The 24,028-nt window shown below is 40.4% G+C and overlaps 1 protein-coding gene across 3 annotated transcripts in view; it reads right to left on the bottom strand.

The window, feature by feature from the left end:
- Positions 1–24,028, bottom strand: part of MGAT4A (alpha-1,3-mannosyl-glycoprotein 4-beta-N-acetylglucosaminyltransferase A) — a 78,147-nt gene that overhangs the window by 46,667 nt on the left and 7,452 nt on the right. For all 3 annotated transcript variants that reach the window (XM_033053626.2, XM_033053623.2, XM_033053624.2), the window contains one exon: positions 1,954–2,121. In XM_033053626.2, coding sequence (XP_032909517.1) covers positions 1,954–2,121 — 168 coding nt within the window. The remainder of the gene's footprint in view (positions 1–1,953; positions 2,122–24,028) is intronic.

The raw sequence follows: 24,028 nt of genomic DNA on the forward strand, positions 1-24,028 counted from the left end.
AAATTCCAAGTTTGGTCTTAACTGACTGCCAGAATAAATTGTGCACTTTTCTGAGTCATATCTTGTCTACAAGGGAAGTCTTTCCTTATGATGATTTTTCAAATAAACAATAGCCAAGAGTATTGTGCACCTATAACCTTGTTATAGATACAGTAAATATGTAAGCATCACCACATACGATTGAGTCTGAATTTACAGAAGTAAAGACTACTCCATTTATTTGGGGGGCTGGTGGTTTTTTTGGAGTTTTTCCCCCAATTAATCAATTGGGAAGCTTATTTCCCTAGATAAATTTTTACTTTTGCTAACAGAGGTAATCACCATCCAGCAAACCCTACTGCAAATAACTTTTCAGAGCTACAAATACATATTGGAATATAATGCACATAGATACACAAAATAAATCAGTAAACATATAATTGATGTTTTGAGTATTTCTGAAAAAAAAAATTAATGCAAATTTAATTTAGTCCCTTAGAACAGAGTTATCCTATCCAGTAGAATCATTTTTGCTCTTTCTGGTGCAACTGTCTTTCAGTATGTCCAGGTGGCTCTCAAAGTTGCAAATAACAGTTTTTTTAATTACCCTGCTGCGTGTGTTGACTTTCTTGCATCAAGTGTGAAAACAACTCATTTCAAATGAAAAATATGATAGCATATGGATCTTTGAAAACTTATGGGCTTTATAATATCAAGTTAAGTAAAAACTGTAGTCAAGGTTTCTTGAAATAAATTTGAGAAGTAAGAAAAGAAAGTCAAAAGTGCAATTCCTCTCAGATTCTGAGCAGAGCTTCTACAAAGATAGATGGGTTTTGTTGTGGATTCTGGTTCTGTGTGTTAGGGGATTTCTATTTTTAGGTGAAACTAAATTCCATGCAAATTTTACTTTTCCCACTAACATTTCTTTAATTTCATCTGCAAAACCTGGACTAAATTCTGCCCAAGTATAACAGCTCTTTGTCTGAAAAATAAGGATCTACACATGCTAAATGCAACCTTTATCTGTGCAATTCTTGGGAGATCCAGGGAACTACTGAGATCAGGCCATTAGTGTCAGACAGCAATTCATGAGTGGCATCAGCACTGGAGTCTATAATTATAACCATTTCCCAACAACAAAACCTATTGGAAATAGTAAATCAAATGCAAGTAGACAACAAATCCAAAATCTTGTTCCAGGTTTTTGGATTGTAAAACCCTTTGGGTTTCAACTCCTTATTAGATCAATACAGTGAAATTTCTGCAATCTACCAAGTCAGACCTCTTGACAGAAAATTCATACTTATTTGTTACTCATTTTCCATCCACAAATATCAGAGCAGTGAAACAGTAACAGTGTGATTTTTAAAAGTTAACATCAATAGTGTGGTGAATATTGTAGTATTTTTCCTTAATATTGCCAAACAGCTTTTTGTAAACCTGACTATCAATCTCCAAAATAGATAAAAACTTATGTAAGATTTCACAAATTTAATCACTAGTCATTAAAAAGGCCCTTTCCTATACTTTTTACTAATCATAGCCGATACTTCACCCTATACAATTTAATGCCTTCCAGTTGATCGCTTAAGCATATTTTAACTGTTCCAAGTAAATTCCTTTCTTCTGTTTGCTCATTTTTCCCCTCTGACTCTATTTCAAAAGTAATGTAAATTAATTGTCAAAATGTATTCAGTGTATTAAATAAGTAAACAGAAGTTTCAAACTTTTGCAGTTAGGTATGGAGTAAGTAATTCTTATGACTTCAGGGACTGAATAAGGATGGGTGAATCATTAAGAACAACAACTGGAAAAAACAAGTCGAGAACAACCAGACCAGATACAACGTATTACCCATCTTTATTCACACTGCTGAACGGTTTCATTTGGCTTTCTTGGTACCAACTTCTTATTCTGTAGTAAGAAGAGATACTGGCATTGCAGAGTTATAAATAATATCTCAAGAGTGTGTACCTGAAAAATTGTTCATGGCATTCTTGCTGCTGTTGGTTTCTGCCACGGCCCTGCGGAACTGCTCCAGGATGGCGTTGAGCTCAGACGAGCGCTGCAGCGTGCGGTGCTCGGCGATGCGCAGGCGCTCCTTCAAAGCGTGGAACTCCCGCTGGTAGGCAATCAGCTTTTCTAGGAAGAAAAAAACCACCAATCGGGTTATTTGAGGAAACAAACACCTACTGACAGATCTGACAAGTGTCCAGCGCTGCTCAGCTTTGCAGTACCTGGAATGCAGAGCCCAGCACAGCCCCACCTGAGGAGCTGGGAGCCTCAGTACCTGCACAGCACAGCGAGGGGAGAGCCAGTTGCACTGCACTGGGATGCAGGGCAGGCATGGAGGGGGATGCCCCTCACCACACCCACAGACCAGGACAACTCTGGGTACCCAGCACTCAGCACAAGGAACTTCTAAACCATTTCTTGAAACAGATGCCCACAAACCATTTAAGAAGTCACACAGGAGTGGCCCCTTACAAAGCACAGGTTACATCTTCTGAAAGAGCCCTCTGAATAACTTGTAAGGATGAGTGGAACTTGACAGTATTTCAGACCTATCAGTTTAAAACCCAAGTTTTAACTTAATATTATGGTCAGTGCCTGAGAACTGAAGAACAAAATTTTTTATCAAAATTCTGCTGATGTTGATACATACACATACTCTTAAAACAGGACCAAAAGGGAGATGGCAACACCAAAACTGATTTGCTGATATAGTTCCTCTGCTCTTGACACCCAGTAAAGTAAGTAGGCCTGGATTTTGTATCCTTCCTTCTTCCTATTGCTAATTTCCTCAAATCTTCTCACCATCATCATTACCACCCTCCCTCAACCAATACAGACACTGACTGGAATATTTTAAGTGAATTTAAAACTCATAATCAATTCATTTTTATATTGCAATGGTAGGAAAGCAGAAGTTTAGCAAACAATTTGAAACTCCTCCTGTTGCTATATTACATAACACATGAGGCAAAAAAAGGTATTAGAGTCAACTTCCACTGTTAATAAGGATGCTTTTCCCCCAAATTCTTTCAATTTACATTTATTTTCTTTTTTCTTTTTTTTTTTTTTTTTTTTTTGTATTTGGGATGTACTGCTCTGATTACGTTTAGAAAACTTAATTAACTAAAACTCCCTTTGTTCTGAAGATGGAAAAATAACAACATAGTACACTACCTCCTAAAAATATTTCTCTTGCTAGCTTTATTTTGCTTCTTTCATTAAAAACAAATGGTTACTGCTTTTGTGCCAACACAGATGCTGGCCCACAACACAGTGCTAGGCACACTGCACACTGCTGATGGGATCCAGGCTGCTATTTGAAATAGGAATTGATGCTTTAGTCAGCAGCACTTAGAAGACTGGGAAGATTTTTAAGTTTCTGGCATGAAGGCCATTCTTATTTGCCAATGATAACTAACAAAGCAGTTCAGTCCTGATGCTTACAGTGAACTGTACTGGTATTGCATTAATGGTACTTGAGATCTCAAAAGCATTAATTCCTTCAAGAAATACTAGACAAGTAGTCAACTTCTCACAGTTCCTTCAACCAGACATATCTCAGTTAAGGAGGCTGCTCTAAAAGATACATAAACTCCTGGCATCTATCCTTCACAAATATATGGCAATTTTTTTCCATTAGGCACAATATTATTCAGTCAAGTATAACTAAAAAATCCTAAAATTACAAATACAATACGATTTTAAGTCAACTACCTTATGAGTATTTTTCTAGCTATTTATGCAAAATTATAAAATAACTCTTTGCTTATGTGAACTTAAGTGACCTAAAACACACCTCTAGCACTACTAGAGCTAGCACTTTTCATGTTTTTGGAGATTAATGTGCAAGTCAGCATTTTGGTACTCGTTTTCTAATATAAAACTTGTATATAAAACTTATATTATAAAACCTGTACTTTAAAATTTAATTTGTTTAGTTTAAATGTCTAACATTCACAGCTTACTTTCAGTATTTCAAAGATCAAACTGCTCAGACACTTATTACTTACAAACAAAAAATAATAAATTTTATCTCATACTGAAAGGCACTTGAAAAGGAGAAAATACTTCTTAGACTCTTACAGTACCACCATTAGCAGTGTCCCACACTTTAGAAAAGCATCCCTTAAGCCATCAGCAGTTTATAAATATTCTAATTTAACTTTTCAGAGTTCCTAAGTACAGTAATTTCACGAATACAAGCCGCACCAATTTGACCAAAATTTTGGTGGAAACCCGGAAGTGCGGCCAATATTCCAGGGCGGCTAATACATTAACAAAATTCTAAAAGCTGCCAACACGGAAGTGAGAGCCCGCGGCAGCCCCAAGCCAAGCTGGAGCCCGGCCGGCCCCGGCTGAGGTGGGAAAGCCTGGCAGAGGCGGGGCCAGCAGTGTGGGGGGCGGGCGGCAGAGCCTGAGCCAGCAGGGCGGGGCAGGGGGGCGGCAGAGCCCGGGCCAGCAGGGCGGGGGAGCCCGGGAGAACTGGGGCTAGCAGTGCAGGGGAGCATGGTAGAAGCAGGAAGGCCGGCGGGTGGGGCTGCCTGGCAGCGGGGGAAGCCCAGCAGAATCGGGGCCAGCAGCGTGGGGGAGCCCGGCGGTGCGGGGGCCTGCAGTGCCGGCCAGGGCGAGGAAACGCGGTGGTGGTGCAGACGGGAGGGGGCGGCGGCAGCGGCGGCAGCCCGGCGGCGGGGCTAGCGAACGCGGCGCGGCCGGCGAGCCCGGCGGCGGGGCTAGGGAACGCGGCGCGGCGCGGCCGGCGAGCCCGGCGGCGGGGCTAGCGAACGCGGCGCGGCCGGCGAGCCCGGCGGCGGGGCTAGGGAACGCGGCGCGGTGCGGCCGGCGAGCCCAGCGGCGGGGCTAGGGAACGCGGCGCGGCCGGCGAGCCCGGCGGCGGGGCTAGGGAATGCGGCGTGGCGCGGCCGGCGAGCCCGGCGGCGGGGCTAGGGAACGCGGCGCGGCCGGCGAGCCCGCCGGCGGGGCTAGCGAACGCGGCGCGGCCGGCGAGCCCGCCGGCGGGGCTAGCGAACGCGGCAGCGGGGCGGTGCTGACGGGAGAGGGGGGCCAGCGAGCCCGGCGGCGGCGGTAGTACCACCCGGCCAGCCCCGCCGAGCCGTGGCGCTGAGCTGGGCCACCCGGCCCCGTCGGCAACCATGAGCGGGCCGAGCCTTCCTGGCCCCGCCCCGAGCCAGTAAAGCCCGCTATGCCGCGATCCTGTTACTAATTGGCCAATTTGTGAAAGCTGCGCACGGATTCTCGCTACGAACGAAAGTGCGGCTAATATTCGGGGTGCGGCTTATCTATTGACAAAGACAGCAACATTGTCGAGGCACCGGGGGTGCGGCTTATAATCCGTGCGGCTTGTATTCGTGAAACTACTGTACTTGAGAATGAGCCTACAAGATTAAATTTAAGAATCTATTTCTATTTAAACTTTGACTGAGCTCAAGTTCAGTAGAGAAAGTCCTGTTTAAGTAATTTGGTATCATTCTATGATAAAATCACCCTCCTCATGGGTGAAGGCAAGATAAAGAAAAGGCAGTGGTTGGTGCAGACTCACCTGGAGTGCTGTGTGCAGTTCTGAGCCATCCTTTAAAAAGGATGTGGAGTTCTCTGAATGCATCCAGAGGAGGGCAACACAGCAGGTGACAGGGTTGGAAGGTCTGTCCTGTGGGGAGTGGCTGGGGACTTTGGGTTGGTCTAGTTTGGAGAAAAGGAGGTTGGAGGGGTGATCTCATTGCTCTGAGCAGCTTCTTGAGGTGGGGGGAATTGGAGAGGGATGTGTTGAGCTCTTCTCCCTGGTGTTTAGCAATAGGACACATGGGAACGGTCTTAAGCTATGCCAAGGGACATTCAGATTGGACATCAGAAAGCATTTCTTTGCTGAGATGTTGGAGATGTAAAACACCAGAACAGGTTTCCTAGAGAGCATAAAGTATTTAGGAGGCATCTGGATGCCCTTAATAATATGTTTCAGCTTTTGGTAAACCCTGAAGTGGTCAGGCAGTTGGACTAAATAACTGTTGGTAGGTCCTTCCCAACTGAGATATCCAATTCTATGACAAGTTGACTGGCAAGCATTGTATATTAAAAAAAGTCAATAGTGCACCTGATATTTTCAAAATACATTTGACCATTTAGTGCTTTATTGATCAGAGATTTCTCCAAAACCAAAAGAAATTGAATTGATTTCTTGTCCAGAAGTATGAAAACACTTTTTTTGGTTGCTATTACAGTATAAAGGAGAGTACTGAGCATAAAATCAGAGAAAACAGAGGTCAGTGGTCACCATCAGTAAAAAAAAGATTCTTTTTCTACAGGATTATGAATTCCGTTCTTATTCTCATACTGAAATCTAGAGTTATTTAAGAAAACAGAAGAAGGAATTCAGACAGTAAGTTACTGGCCTTACAACACTGATGAAAGAACCTCAAATACATCTGTCTGTTCTCTGACAAACAAAACATCCCTCTAACAGCAGCCACAGCCAATATTGAAAACATTTGGTCTCCAATAATTTCAGCATATGAGCACATTTGTATTTAAGAAAATGTACTATTTTACATTGATTTGAGAAGATTTTCCCACATTTTTCTCTGGAAGCCAGAAAAATCAAATAAAATAAATATCTTGTTAAGAAATTGTTTGAAAACTGAAAGCATTAATTCTTCATCATTTTTCTCTTAAATTCTATTTGGTTCAGCAAAACTCCAGAAGCTAAAGCCTAAATATTTTAGCTGGCCAGATGCTGTGTAGTTCTCCCAACATTATGTCAACTGAACCAGTAATTTGTCAATTTTTTTCCCTCTGTAGCAATACATTCTCTTAAATATGCAGAAGCTAGAATTAGACAAGCTCGCCTGAAAGTTGATGCAGTATTTTGAAAAGTGAAAATTCAATGAAACTCTGGTGGTTTGCAGATTTTTAACCAGAAATGAAATCTCAGCTCTCAGCCTCCTCTGGCTTATTTAGCTCTCCTACTAAATAACTGTTTAAAAAAAACAAAAAAAAACGCCGAAAAGACATCACTGACCAAAAATTACAAAGTCAGTCCACTGCCCTCTTAGCCATAGAAAATCTTGACTACATCACTTACCTAAGAGTTGTCTAAACTTGAAGTTTTAAAATATGGAGTTTCTGGATGTTTTAAAACATCTTAGCATGCATCTAGTTTATTAGTTTGGGCTTTTGAACGTCTTGAAAAATCTGTTTATGTACTTCAACCCCTGCATTTTGTAACAGCAAAGAGCTTTCCTTTGAGATAAAAAGGGACATCAAAGTAAAGGAATAAGAAAATAGGCTGTAGTCTGAGTTCAGAAAAGCATTTTGCAGAGTATTTCAGCTCAACTGAAACAGAATAAATCTGAATTGCACGTAAATTACCAACAGAAAACTTGCTGTATTCTACTTCCAAATAAAATATCTACTGAACAACAAAACAGAAAAAATACTGTGGAAACTCAATCAAAGCAATTTTAAGGCTACATGGTTTCAAAGTCAATAAAAATCATCAACGGCTTGTTTTTTTGTTCATGTTACTTTTTTGGCAAAGTTAGATTTTCAATGCCCCAAGCCTGTCAGTGTTTAAGACGCATTTGGACAATGACCTTAATGATGTGCTTTAGCATTTGATCAGCCCTGAAGTGGCTGGGCAGCTGCACAAGATGACCACTGTAGTTCCATTTCAATTGAAACAGTCTATTCTATTCTAACATGAAAACTATGAAGAAACTATTTGAGTGCACTTCTAAACTGAGTGGAATTCACACTTGTAAAAGGAGAGAGAATTGCCTGAAGACCCTTTCACAACCCAAGAATGTTTCGGTGATTCTCAGTATTGCCATTATTCCTCATGGAAAGCCTTGAGTGTCTCCTAAAAGAACTACAGTCTATAACATAAAAAGTTGTATGAAAGCTTTGCAAACTGTTATTTATCTTATCAATCAAGCAGGCTTCCAAACACGTTAAATCACAGGCCATTTTCACAACTAAAAATTGAACATGTTGAACTAAGGTGGCTGCATTCACATAAATAACTAAATAAATAAAAGACAAGTTACCATTTACTCAAGAGCTCTGTGTTAGTATGGCTGGTTGTACCAAAGGCAGATGCATCAGACAAGATCAGGAAAAGCTTTATGACCTTCCCATATCACAAGCAGGCAGTTAAGCTTTCCTTCAAAGCAGCTAAACACCCAAAGTGATGGATCTGCCACACAGACAAAAAAGGTAACCAGCCATAGACTTGGCACTCAAAAACAACAGCAAGCCAAGCACAGAGGGCTTAGCTTTGCCAATGAATTGTAGGCCTGATTTATATCTTCTGCCCTCACCCCCTTTTTTCAGTAAACAGGACACACAGACAAAAGGTTGTGGTTGACAACAAAGCATTGCACACAAATACTCAGTAGGTAAAACACCTAGAGAAGGAACAGATACCTGATACAACAGGACTTTTCCTCCATCCAAGTGAGGAAACTTTGAATCATTATGCAAATCATCAGTGTGTCACTGGCAACAGTCCTACATTTGCCAATGTAACAGTGTATAGCCCACCCTAATGAGAATCCTTACAAGTTAAAGGTTCTGCAGGAAATACCTCATTTTTCTGTACACCCTGTTGAAGAGTTATTAAAATGCCATTAAATAAATGTTTGAATCTGTGAGAACACACTGTAGTAAGTGTTAATTCAGGTATTTCTGCGATTAGTTGTTCTACAACTGATTTACTCCCATTATAAAACCCTGCAGTAGTTACTATCATGCCATGGGTGAGAGACATTAACAAGCTTCATGTAATAATTAACTGCACTCCCATCGAGGATGTTGATCAGTTTACAGGTTGATACAGATACAGAGCTCTTAACTGGCAGCGAGCTTCCTCGCTGGGTTTCATACAGAGCCGGGGTGAGGTAAGAGGAGGTTACCCTTCAGTGAATTAGGGATTTGTCAACATGCCAGCCAATTCAATCTGCCTCTTACGGGAACATTTCTTTGTTTGAGCTACTTGAGGTATACAAATCAAATTCTGCACTTCCCGTAAAATCAGTTCAGATGTTTTATGCGATCCATGAAGTTGTAGTATCAAGTAAATCAGTATCCAGTAAGTCATGACAATACCTGCACAGACCTGCACTTCAATCCAACAGATGTAAGCAACAAGAATTTTTTAGACCATGCTTGGTTCATAATACCCAAGTATCTTACAAACCATCACACCTGTAATATGACTGATAAAATACTCATCTTCATTTCTTAAAAGCAGATATCCTTTTAAATTAAGATCTTGCTATGCTAGTATGTGACAGACTAATTTATTTCCACTGTCAGCCAAAAAAAAAGTGTATTTCTCTAGTATATAAAATAAAATTCTTATCATGCTAGCACTTAAGTAATTCTAAACTTCACCTTAAAACTTTTTTGACAAAGGCTACACTTCCTCTTTAGCACAGTTCCCAATACTGTGATACAAAATTCTGCTCCTATTGCACTGTACTGTCATCCAATATCCACATAAAGATGCACAGACAAAAAATACATACTGGCATTAACTGAGATAGCATGAACATTGCTTCCATTGCCCTTTGGAAGTGACTCCAGAGCTCAGAAGATATTCACAAGGCACAGAAGAAGCTGCATTCTCAAATGTCTAACAAGGGGAGGCAAGCAGAGGAATTGTCAAACCAATCACACAGGCACAGACAAAAAGCTATGTCCACACAAGAGAGATATTAAAGATATTCCAGAATCCTCCTGTGACATTCAGACTTACAAAAACACCAAAACACTGCAGCAAGCTGAGTTAATTATCAAGTGTCAAAACCTGCACATAGGCACAAATCATGTTAGTGATCAGCAATGTCAAATAGTGAAGAGTAAAGAAGGTTAACAAAATTTGCCCCCAAAGTTTAAATCTCAAGCGTGCTCACAAATCAGATTCTGACTTGTCTCAAAACTGGCTAAAAGATGATACATGGTGTCCTTGAAATGTTATTACCATAGATGACTACTCAACAATAGCTAATTAGCTTCCCTGCTCTTAAAGTGAAATTAAAACCTTTTATAAACAAGCTATGATGAGTTATAAAATCCAAAGCATAACAGCAATCAACTATGCAAATACAAATAAAGCAGTATACTGGAAAGGCTAACAACAAGATACACTATAAATAAAAGTTCTTAAGAAAACTGCTCAAGGTCAAATTTTATCAGTCCAATTTGAACATTTAATTCTGTGGGTTTTTTTAGTTATAGAGTTTGTAGCTATGTCTATTCATAAAGCTATTTTACTAATTTAAAGAGATTAGAGAGTATGCAATTTTTTGTAAGTATACTACTCTGAAATTAAAGACAGGGAAATATGGTAGATGATTTACAAAAAAATACATCCTACTAATCATGACAAAACACTTTCTGCATCAGGAAAAAACAAAATCAGGATGCAGGAAAAGAAGTGGGTAAATAATTTTTTTATCCTAACCTTGTTATTCAAATTGATGGGTCATTTTAGCAATTCACTACTTTAATCTACCAAAACATTCCATCAGAACTACAGTAATTTCACGATTATAAGCCGCACTGATTATAAGCCGCACTTCTGGGTTTCAGTAACTTTTTGGTTTTTGTCCATATATAAGCCGCACCTGATTATAAGCCGCATGTTACAATACAGAGTGTGATCAAAGGTATCTGTTCTATCACCATCTGTTGAGGGTGGGGACAGTGATCCTTATCTCAATGGGCAGATAATCTGCTAATGAGCCATCCATTGAAACCAGGTTGGGCACTGTTCTTTATCTTTTCACAACCCATCCTTCCTCCAGCGAGTCATTTTCTGCTAATGGCCCATTGAGTCCCACTGCGTGACTGATAAAATTACTGCATCCCATTGAAAGTTGCTCCAGCCAGGGGGAAGAGCCCAACATTTCTTACCAAGATAAGAACAGAGGTTTTGGGACAATAAGGTAACCCCTTTCTCCACTGGACTCCAGAGGAAAACTGGATTTCTCCACATCACCACTGGACCTCCAGAGGGAAACTGCACCTTCTGCAGGAGCACTGCTCCAACTGAGCCACATCTGTCACTGCAGGAGGATGCAGCCACCATTTAATGGGACTGCTACCAACACCCTGCCTGACGGGGTGTCAGGCTGTACTCTGACTTTGTCAGGGTTTGGAGTTTGTTTCTTTGTAGTACTGTATTTCTATTTTAATTTCCCTAGAAAAGAACTGTTATTCCTAATTCCCATATTTTTGCCTGAGAGCCCCTTGATTTCAAAATTATAATGATTTGGAGAGAGGGGGTTTGCCTTCTCCATTTCAAAGAGAAACTCCTGCCTTTCTCAGCAGACACCTGTCCTCCAAACTAAAACAGCAACTTTTCGTTCTTTGTCCATATATAAGCCGCACCTGATTATAAGCCGCACTTTGGGTTCGGACCAAAATTTTAGTCAAAATGGTGCGGCTTATAATCGTGAAATTACTGTACTCATTATTACCCTTGTTTTCCACATAGAAATGTACTTATTAGGACTGCAAATATTTTAAGAAGTCCTTATTCAAGTAGCTTTCATTGTGAAGAACAGCTTGTTTTTGAGGGAAGGTTCTGCAGGTTTTCCTAACTTCAGTAAAAAAACCCTCAATAATTCTAATTACAGTAATTTCACGACTATAAGGCACACCCTTTTGAGTAAAATTTTGATGGAAACTCAGAAGTGCATCTTATAATCCAGTGCACCTTATATATGGACAAAGTTGGGAAATTTGCCAACCCGGAAGTGCAAGCTGCGAGCCGTGACAGCCACGACTCAACCCAGAAATGCGAGCCGTGACCACCCCAAGTGAACCCGGAAGTGCGAGCCGCGGCACCCCCACGCCACAGGAGCCCTGAGCCGCGGCCACCCCGAGCCAATCCGGAAGTGCAGGCCACAGCCGCCTCGAGCCACGGCTGTGCCGCGGCACCCCCGCACCACAGGAGCCACAGCCACCCCGAGCCAACCCGGAAGTGCAAGCTGCGGCCGCACCACAGGAGCCCCGAGCCGCGGCGCAAGCTGCGCCTCACCAGCCGCGCCAGCCAGCGACAGGGGTGGGCAGGAGTGCCGGGCCCCGCGCACAGGGAGGGCGCCTGGGGCTGCGTTTAAAGGCTACGCCAATCTGTGAAAAATGTTTGCAAATTGAGCACCTGCCAGTAAACCCCGCGATCTCGCGATTCCGTTACTAATTTGTTACTTTGTTGCGTGCAGATCCTCACTGCAAAAAAAAGTGTGCCTTACAGTCTGGTGTGCCTTATATATAGACAAAGTTTGGAAATGTGCCGACACCTGGAAGTGAGCCTTATAATCCAGTACGCCTTATAGTTTTGAAATTACTGTACTTTTCTCATTGCAATTTTTTTACATTTCCCACTTCAAGGATCTCTATAAACAAATAATGTTTTTTGTTCTCTCCAATTTCAGTGCACTAGAATAAGTGTGAAGTGCTTGCTTTGAAACTTCCAGGGCCTGATCCAATCTCAGTCTAGATACTTTTGTTTTAACATTCCTTTGCAGCAGGAGCCGAAGTTGTTTTCTCTAAAATTTTTAAAGCAATCTGAATATGATCCTTTGTCATATCAACTAGTAAAACCTTCTATTTTCAACTGTAAATTTCAGAATCAATTTTTTTGTAATTAGTTCTTTGATCTGAGAACCTGCTTTCCCCTCCATTTTTTCCATCTTTAATATAAATACACTAAAAATGATGGAGTTTAACAATCAAAATGGAAGCATGAAATGGTACATCATGTGTGTTTGATTTTTTTTTCTCTTAAAAAGCCACAGAATACAACATTTTTCTAGAGGAAAAAATTCCTAAGAAACTAAAAAGCCAAAGAAGCCAAAGTAGAACTGATGAATGATCTACTTAAGAAGTATTTTTAAAGCTAGATTGACCAGTCAGGAACAGTTTTAAATGTCTCCAGATGCAATTGCACACCTTTGCCTCTCTAGATATAGTCCATTCAATAGAGAAAGGCCACAACTTAGATTTCCAAATCAATTATAAAATCCAGTATGACACCACATTCAAATCTCCCCTGATGAGGGTTGCCAGACAGTCTGAATGTTCCTTTGGACACAAGGAATAGAAAGAATAAAATATCAGAAAATCCAGACACCACAAATAAGGAGGTCAAGTCAACAGAAGCATATGGTGCTCTGTCTGTGCACTGGCTTCAGACAATAAGGATAATTAAACACATGATTTGTTTGAGAAGAATTATTGGCTGTGCTTGAGCTGAAAGTCATCTTTTAAAGCAGAGAACAGCAAGCTACAGTGATGGGGAAAAGACAAGAAAACAAATAACAAAAATTTTATTAAAAACCCCAACCAACCAACAAAAGAATCAAACCAACCTCCAAAAAACTCCTCCCAAAAAACTCAATAAAACAAAACCAAACAGAAAAACTAAAAATAACCACCCCCCAAAAAAAGCCCAAAAAACTCAAAAAAAGAGAAGAGATAATTGCACAATTGCACATTTGCAAATTATTTGTCCTGATCTGACCACTAACTTTACTAAGATTTACACTTCTATGACTAGTAAACAACACTGCCCAATATTCTAAGGATGAATATAAACCTCAGGGCTTTTTAGGTTCCAGCTACTTGGTTCTTATTTTATTCCCAGTGTTAAGAAGTAGTCACCTCTACCGGTATTTCTTCTCTAAGGGGAAAGTGATATAAGAACACCACTGAAATCATATGCTAAATCTGTCCCACAATAAGCAATCAGTATTTAACACATCTCTATCCCTGAGCAGAAACACTGAGAGATAAAAAAGTTTCATAGATTCTATTCTCAAAGAGCAAAGCAGAACAATGAAAATTATTGCAACTTCTGTTGTAGACATTCATTGCATTAAGAGTCCAATTTAAGAAACTGATAAAAGAAAAGCTCAACTGAGTATACAAAGCATTGAATTCATGTAACCTGGACAGTAACTCTTTACAGTGAAAAATAATTACCTTCAAGTAATTGTCACTAAAACACCCCACTCTGACATTTCCGACACGTCTTGCACAAGATTTAAAGTGTACAGCAATGCAAAAGAAACTAGGAAACCTTCAAAAACATCACAGTATTACCTCGAAAATACAATTTACAGTGACAGCTTTTACAAAGATCATTATGTCACAATTATTTTTTCAAACTAACTGCCAAATAAAAAGCAAGCGTGTAACTATACTGCTCAAGCAAGCACAAAGCTCCAGTTTAAGCAAACATTACAATCATGAAACTGAAAAACACTTAAGATACAGCACAGGTCAATAGCTGGCCTGCATTCTTGGCAACACTGAAGGACTGAACATAATACGTGAATGAAAGCAATCATCTTGCTTTTTTAACATCCTAAAATAAAATACTCCTTTCTACATTTCTGCAGAAACATGTCCATTAAGCATACATGTTGCATTCATTTATTATGTTTGCTTCCATGATTTAGTTTATGCGTATGTATAATACATACATTTGATTGCTACCAATGAACAAGAGTATGTTCTGAAAACCACATAGCAGCTAATTACACTCATTCCTAACAGGACATATCAAAGAAGTCAACCATTGATCTGATCTGAGCAGCATGTGGCTTTATAATCAGTATCTCTGTGTGGTATCATAATTTCAACATTAAAAACAACAACAAAACCTAACCTTGACATAACACATTTCTTTCACATCTGTTAAAAGAGCACAAGGAACAACCCTTTCACCTGAAGTACTTACAGATTTGCTGATCATGTAAACAAATGTAATTACCCTTTAGGTAATCTGAGCTCTTAGAGTCAGTTTGACTACAAGTCATCTGTGACACCTCATGTTTCTCCTCAGATCTCAGACAATAATACTTTCAGCTACCTTCTATAAACAAGCACATATATCTATATTAAGATAACGCTATCTAGTGGTCTTAAATTCCTGGGGAGTTACTTTATGTTGTTGTTTTTTTTGTTTGTTTTTTTTATTTTAAGGAAAAATATTTCTCTGCATACAACTTTTTCTAACCTACTGAACTGGCCTCAAACTGAAAAAGGTAGATTTAGATTAGATGCAAGGTAGAAATGCTTTACTATGAGGGTGTGAAGCACTGGAACAAGTGGCCTACAGAAGCTGTGGGTGCCCCATCTCAGGAAATGTTTAAGGCCAGGATGGATGGGGTATTGTTGGTACCATGCTCCAATCAATTGAGCTAACCTCAATTGCCTCATAAACAGGAAAAGGATGGTCTTGAAAGAGTAACAAAGATGTTTACACAAGGTTAGAGAAGGCACTACTGAGCTCCTAGTTAGACTTGACCAAAGCCATTAAAATGTGTGTGCCACAAGGTATGAGAAGGTGAAATTTTAAATGTTTTTGGTGACAAGTCTCCAAAATATTGCAGAAAATTGGTATTTTGGTTTAAATTTTCCAAATCACTGTGCTAATTACAGTAATTTCACGAATACAAGCCGCAGCAATTTGACAAAAATTTTGGTGGAAACCCGGAAGTGCGGCTAATAGTCGGGGGTGGCTAATATGTGAATAATTTTCAGACATTTACAACCCCAGACGTGCCAGCCAGGGCGCCGAGCCAAGCACCTGCCAGTAAAAGCCGGCATTCCGCGATTGTTACAGTGTTATTGTGTTGCTCTGGCTCCCTGCAGGCAGCACGGGGGGCGGGGAGAGAGGCGGGAGAGCTCTCTTTCCTCCTCTGCCGCAGCCCTGGGGAGGACGGGGGAGGGGTGTGCCGCCATTGCCGCGGCCCGAGGGCGGGGGGGGGGGGGGGGGGGGCGCACCGCCATTGCCGCGGCTCGGGGAGCTGACGGGGGCCCTGTGCCACCATTGCCACGGCCCGGGGAGCCAACGGGGGCCCTGCGCCATCATTGCCGCGGCTCGGGGAGGACGTGGGGGGGGGGCGCGCCACCATTGCCGCGGCCCGGGGAGGAGGGGGGGGTGCTCTGCCCCCCCCCTCCACCGCCGCGGCGTGAGCGGGGCGCTCTCTCCGTGCCCGGCCGGCGCCACGGTGGGAGCGGGGCCAGGGTGAGCGAACCCAGAGGCGGCGGCCAGCCCCGAGTGGCAGTGCCGGGCTGGGCCACCTGGCCCCATCAGCAGCCCCTAGCGGGCCGAGCCTGCACAGCCTTAGTTGAGCCAGTAAACCCCCCGCCATGCCGCAGTTCTGTTAGTATTTGGCAACTTTGTTGCATGCGGGTCCTCGCTGCGAACGACAGAGCGGCTTATATTCAAGTGTGGCTTATTTATGGACAAAAACCGAAATATTTTCCAACACCCAGAGATGCGGCTTATACTCAGTGCGGCTTGTATTCGTGAATTTACTGTACATATTTTAAGTTATTTTTCCACTACAGTACTCTTCATCAGTATTACTGAACACTGTGATGCTACAACACGGAGAAATATGGTACCATCTGTATTGCCAATGGGTTAATATTTCTGAATAAAATTATAGTTTTCATATTGATCCTTTCTGCAACAAGGAAACAAGAAGTTTGTAGAAGAATTAGCATAATGTAGTAGCTACTCCCATAGAAGGAGAGATCCAAGAAGCATCATCTTAATAAAGATTAACTGAAAAAAAGTTTTTATTTTCCCTTCCTTACAGGAAAGACTTTGTGTTTTGCTGAAGATTTGTTCCCAAAAAATTTTGCATTGCCAAAATCGGATGGAAAATCCAGTTTTTAATTTTGAAAGACACAAGTCAATAAAGCCATAGAAGTTTTTATTAAGTGCCCTGTTACTTTCATACCATTATTGTGGGATATAAATCAATTTTCTGTAAAGCTTTTTTTTTTTGAGAATGAACAGTAGAGTCAACTGCATCAGTCACACATTCTGCAGTTCCACCTAAACAACACAAATGGCAACACTCCCTTTTAGTATAACAACCCAACCTAACAACAGACTCCTACATCTAACTTCCATTTGAAAAATGCATCTACAATGTCTCAATAAATAACAAAGCCAAGCAGCCTCTAATGTGTTTTTCTTCTATGGCAGATTTAACAATAACAACAGCATGGACAAAAAGTTAGGACGTACCACCACAACAGAAACAGATAAAAGCAAAAAGCTGAAGCACAGATTCTTGCCAGGCTCAGGGAACTATTCTCCACTAATTTTAAAAATTACCAACTACAAAAATATGACTATGAACACAATCACAAGTTTGTCTTACACTTTGAAAGATTAAACCAGTAGCATGATAAAAAATCCAAACCTAAGGCATACAATTCACATGGAAATGCCCGAGTTTTAAATAAGCCATCTGTCTCACCTGGCACTCTGGTGAGTTTGTGTGCCTAGAGAGCACCAAGACTATGAGATGGGCGGGATAGATCCAAACCAAAATACAGGTACTGCATCCACAAAAGCTTCACAGATTTGATTTCCTACAGCAGTTTCTACCCCTCCTCACTTACAGAAGGTTCTGTCAGAGCAACCCCTGCTCTTTCCCAAGACTCTATTCCACACCCCAAGACCCTCTGTTCCTCTGCCCCAGCCCTCCAAACCAGCATTCAGACCAAGCACACACAAGTCCTAATGCTATTTCCCATGTATGTGTTCCCAAACATAACAGAACATGTACCCCTGAACAGCACCTGCCTTTCACCCCCAGCAGCAGCAGTGCTGCAGTAGCTCTGCTCCCATGCAGTTAGTGGAACGTGAGCAGCGGCAGCACAGAGTATTCCTCCAAACTCAAAGGAATACAACATTAATTTGTATTCTGCAGTAAATTTGAACCAAGCCAGACTAGAACAGTATTATGAAGGAGTAACTGAGGGAAAAAAGAGGATACAGCAGCATGTTTTAAATGCAGTTTCTGAAAAAAGCATTCATCATCCAAGACATTAGGTTATCTTATGACTGCACTTAAAGCCTTTACTACAGTAACATACAAACATTCTGGGAATGCTCTAACATCAATTTTTGTCCTGCATAAGAAAAATTCTCAGCTTCACCCAATTCAAGCATTTGATCACTTTAATCAACACACAGCTAAAATACCACAAAATCCAATTCAACTAATTGTTTGATCCCCAACACACAAGACACGTCTTCCACTTAGTTACAGCTCGTTCCCAGTTAAACTCTTTCTTCAAACTGAGTTAATTACATTTAGGTCTAAAGCAACATACTACAGATACAGAGTTAAGTCCCTTTTTCAGGGTCTTTGTGCAATATAAAATTGCATTCTATACACTTGCCTTTCGAGTAAAGCAATGTGGAGGAGGAGAACAAGGGAAAATAAGCCCTCACCTGTGGGAGTCAAACCTATCTATGAGAAAGCAGTTATTCTACCAGCACATGTGTACACACGTGAATTCCAGAAAAGTCTCCCCTATTTCTTCCAGAGCCTCTCTCATCAACAGAGAGCACAAACAATCTTTGTGCAAAGCAAAAACGTTTAACCCTGATGCTTCCACACAAACAAACTCTACAATACCATGCACCTCTGCACATCCTCCAGAATGTGACTCACAGCACACACACCAGCCAACTTTGCAGTAACGGAGTGGCTGACCCCTCTCAGACATCCCAAATGCACATGGACTTGAGCACTGTTGTATAATTGCTCAGCAACTACTTATCACAAATATGCACTTACAGAAAACTTCCCAAAGGTGTCACTTACTGTGCACACTTAATCTGTGTGCACACAATTGGAACTTCTGGTCATGCAGTAATCTCATCAGCAACAGGATGCCTGTACAGCAGCACACACTCATCCAGGCTGCAGACTTGGCACCTGAAGGAATTTTTGCCCAGGCAAAATTTTCATGAGGAAAGTGAAGTCTTAGTCCAGGAAAACCCATGTGTATGTGTCTCAAACATGTCCAAGAATTATCACATTAATCTGCCCACATACTCTTGAACATTCAGGGCTTAAGATTTTTGAGGGTTAAGATGCTGAATAATCTCAGTATAATTAACTTAGAGTCCAATGTGGCAAGGAAACAAAGCATGTAGCAAAATAGAACACAGTAAAACACAGGAAAAGCAACTGCTTCTGACAACCTGAAAGCTTCCAAACACTTTATCATTATTTGTTTCTACTACAGAACTGTCAGTAACTCAGTGAGTCTCTGTACATGTAAATTAAGATGCTCTTACTTTAAACCATTCCTTTCCCTCATCTCAGAAATAAACATAAACACACAAGGCAGGAACTACAGCAAGAAAACTCAGTTTCCTAAACTATAAAAAGATTAGCAATGATTGTCCTACAGTCAAATGTTTAACATTAGAAGAAAAATCATCTAGCAAAAAAAACTAGTCAGAGGAGTGCTACAGTCTCAAAATTAAACTGCTATTTTAAGAGCTGAAACTTTCAGAATTTCTTAATAGCCTGGGCACAAAAACTCCAGTCATTGCGGAAGTCTGGCTATTGTTTCCACACACGCTAGTGGGTTGAGGTTGCTGACACTCCTTGTTTCTTTGTGCCTTGACAACTGTGTTGAATAAACTGTTTCTGAGAACATATTCTTTCTAACTTGTCCTCCTTGCAAGCAACTCAGGATCAAAGCTTCATCATGCTCACACATTACTGCAAATTAACAACAACCATGTAAGTCAGATGTAATCCCATCACATATTTTTATTCAAATCTCCCTCTAATAGTTTGTCTACAGTTTGTCTTCAGAGGCTGTGCAACCAAGTAGGAGGGCTGTATATTGGCACAAGTACTTCGCTAGTAATTTGTAATGGAAAAAAAGATTTAGTCCAGCACACCTCTGAACTGTCTGAGCAAACTTACACATCCATGGCATTAATATGTAAGGTCACAACGTATCTGCAGGTGACTATAGCAAAATTTATTCTTGATAGGCACTGAAAACTCTTAAATTATTTTTGAGCATTATATAGTAAAATTATATACTGTCACAAGCAAAAAAAGAGAGGTTCTGTTGTTTACAGTTAGATAGATGGGTGGCACAGCTGTGGGAAGCATCCACAGCAATAGGCAGAAAGCTGCATGAAAGCGGAGGAGACAACCAGAAAAACAGCTGGAAGTACAGCTCTAAAATACTGCAGAGTAATTGCTTTTTAGGCAGAGACTAGCTGGAATAAAGCCTTGCACTGCAAGCAAGGAAACTGCTTTCTATTCAGTTTCTGCCATGCTCAGGAAAACAAAATACAGTGCATTATAAACAAAACTAAATTATAGACTTACCAGTGTCTCATCTTAAAAAGAAACAACTTTCAGGATTCTAGTCCTAAAGATTGTATAAATAATGAAAAAAACTCTTTTGCTATGCCAGCAGCAAATAAAGTCATAATTACACAGCAGGAAAAAGGTTACTGAGTAAGATACTGTGAGAGTGAGGGGGGAAAAAAAAAAAGGAAAAAAAAAAACTTACTTGAAAATAAAAGTAAGTAATTTTTAAATTTTTTTCTAACACAGTATGTTCATGGCTCCTAACTATAGAAGTGGTTGTTTATTGTTAATAACAGCAAGAGACTAAAAACAGATAAGGGAATCTGCTAAATACAAGCAAATAAGTAAATATTTTCTGTATTTTAAGGGATCAAATCATATGATAAGAAAGGGCAACTCTCACATATCTCATGCAAACATCAATATTATTTAGTAATGAAATACCCTGTCATGTTGCTCTTGGCACAAGGAGAGATAAACCTGGCAAATGTCAAGAATAGCTAATACAATTTAGGTTAGAAGGGACTTCTGGGGGTCATCTAGCCCAATGCCCTGTTCATAACGAATTTCACCACAATTGTTACTTCAAAGCTGGAGCATTCCTACCAGTTGTAGGTTTTCCCTAGCTAAGATTTATTTTGGAAGTGCCATATTGACTTTAAAAATCAGCATAACTCATTCTTCCTGTGCTAGTCCAAATCTCTATTGGTACCAATTATAGTATCATTTACCTGTCATTGCTGGTTTAACTACTCTTGAAACTGCCATTAGAAAAACTGTCCACTATTGAACCTTCCTCTCCCATTCAATTTCAGACCCTTAGATCCTGTTCTTCACTACGGCCACTAACAATAGTAACAACAGATCATGTCTTTTTTTTTTTTCTTTCTCTTTTTGACGAAAAATTCTTGGTAAGAACTTTTAAAATATTTGAAAATTATCTTCCTGTCTCTCTCCTCACACTTCTCCTTTAAGGTAAGGAATGTCAAGACACCGACCCTTCCCTTACAGGGCAGACTTTCTGGATCTTTGATCACTTGTTGCTTCTTTGAACCCTATCTAAAGAATCTATTTTCCTTCCAGTGCACCATCCCAAAGCAGACACAGTACGAAGCAGAACAAAAAAGACAACTTCCTGTGTCTTGCTGGAGCAGTAGTTGTCATACATACTTCCTTAAACCTCTTTTTTTTGCTCAACTTCTATTGTTTTCTGCAATAATGCGATGAGTCACATGTTGCATATGACAGTCATTACTACCTATAATACTAATCAAATTTCTTCCCAACTCTTCATGTACTTATTTGATTTTCTTTTTCTTTAATGCATCCCATATTTTGACTTTCACCTACCTTCAACTCACCATTCACTCCACTTCCTGACTCTGTCTCCAATTTGCCTAATCAATTTTAAATGTCAATCTTTGTCTATGTTTGTTACTCCTCCCATCATGGTACTGTTTGAAAATTCAGTAAAAATTCTCTGCCTCTAATCATCTAGATTCACTAGGAAAAATATCAACTATCACCAAAAAAAGAATAGATCTTTGCAAAGCTCCTTTTACTCACTTAAAAATGTTATAGTAAGGTATGATCAGCTGTGTTAGATGCAACTGCCTTTCCTGGTTTGGCTAAATTACACCCATGATAGTCTCGATAGTCTCTGGATGTGAGCAGCAACCAGTATTTTGGAGGAGCTGTTATCAAAAATTAGTAAAAATAAAAATCCTTAACACTAACGTAGCAATAGGAAGCAGACATTCTTTATTTGGCAAGATGGGATATCTCATGGAAGCACGAAGACTCAGCCTGAAGAACAATAATGAGAAGCTACACTGAGCAGAATTATGGGCTTTCCCCAACTCTAACACTAGGCTGTGATCAAGAGCAGTATCTCAAGATGTTGGCTAAGCCAGATCCCATTAAATACTCTGGTAGCAACCAAAGTTTTATAATCCCATAAACAGATGAGCTAACCTAACTAGCAGGTTACAAAAAATGCAAGGAACAAGGCAGTACTGCAAAATCTCTTTGGTAGCAATCCTTTTCACTGCAGTTCTCCAAAAATCACTGGTGCCAGAGGAGTTCTGCAGCAGTCATAAGACAGACACAAAGATGCTGCAGACCTGAACACGGTCTCACCTGAACAGCTATACAGCTCTTCTGTATTATTCATCTGGTACAGGGTGTTCACTACCTGCACAGGACTCTCAGCAACCAAACCAAACCCACATTCCTGATTAGTTCAATGAAATTCTACTATTTTTAGTATCAGTAAGCTGTAGGCCAATTTCTTGCTGAAAACAAGCTTAAAGTGTATTTTAGATTAAGAAAAGAACAATATTCATGTGCTGGTGTTAAAAAGGAAACTCTTATTTCCTTTAATTTCAGCTCCTGGAAGATCTGCAACAGAATTTCTAAAGGAAACCAACATTTCCCTTCTATTTAACAGAAATGAAACGGCCCCCTCTTCTCCGAACTGGCATAAATTGCTATAACCACTTTCCACTTTATCACCCCAAACCATCCCTTCCCCTGCCTTCACTCCTCCCAGTTTGTAGCCCATTTAACATTTTTGGTTGGTAGGTCTTAACTCACACATCAGTGGGAAATGAATGTCCAATTCTGAAAGTCAGAACATGCAGTCAAAAGGCTGTAGCAGTATTCATCTGCATAACAGCTTCTCTTAGGATCCATGTAGAAACTAAGGTGGGTTATAGATGCAAAATACATGTATCTCTCAGATTTCTCACCTTTTCCTAATGAGAATATTTAATAACAACTGCCAAGGGGGAAAACAGATAGACAGATAGATAGATAGATAGACAGATAAAGATTCTGTCCTCTTTGCCTTGTTTCCTCTGTGGCTCTTCCTGCAGGGACTCTTCTTCCTCTGGGGATAAATATTCCTGCTTCTCACTCCAAAATTAGCCACCACTGGCTGAGGATTTTTGTTTTAGCCTCAGTTAGGTTTTGTTATCCTGGCTAAGTTTAGATGTTTTTGAACACTTACGATTATCATGGCTGAGAACCACCACGCCAATTCTAATTTTATGAAAACAGACAGAGGAGAGAGAAGATGTCATTTTTATTACAAAGCCCAGGCCATTTTCTCCAAATGAGAGAAAACTTCATCCATAAAAGCAAACATGTTGAACCTTCATAACTTAAGCATGAGTGAATGTTTAGTGAACCAGGAACCTAGATAAATATCTCAGAAGTTCTCCTGGAGGTCTTCACAGGGGAATTTGTATTGGTGCACCAAATTGGTGCACCATCCCCATGTAGTGAGGAAATCCTGCAGTTATGACAACACCCTCGGATGAATTGAAAACCAGAAGCTCTTTAACTAATTCTTCATCATTAAATAATGATGAAACACACTAATGGTTTCAGAGTGCAGTGAAAACTACATAGTTTAGCCAATTCTGAGGGCCTAAATTGCATCAGATTCTCACAATACATATTGCAATACCTGTTCTCAACACTTCAAGTAGCCAAACATCTCCTAGAAGTGGTGCAAGACACTGCCAACAACTGTCTTTGACCAAGACTGAAAGTCACATACTTTAAATGAAAAAATACTTTAATTCCATTCTACCGTGCCTACACTAACTCAATAGTTATTTACCTTCCTTCCCAATTTCCACAGCCATCAGGATGTTTATTGAGCCAAGAAGGGAAGGTTCTTTAGCATTATGGAGCACAGGGCTCTTCCTGGAACATTATGTACTCAGACCAATAGTCACATTAAAGAACAAAGCATCAAGACTACACTTTACACAGCATACAACTGCTTTGATGTAAATTTTGTGACTGGTCTAATAGGTATGCAGTACTGCTCTGTA

This window comes from Catharus ustulatus, chromosome 2, assembly GCF_009819885.2.
Source record: "Catharus ustulatus isolate bCatUst1 chromosome 2, bCatUst1.pri.v2, whole genome shotgun sequence".
Taxonomy (NCBI): domain Eukaryota; kingdom Metazoa; phylum Chordata; class Aves; order Passeriformes; family Turdidae; genus Catharus; species Catharus ustulatus.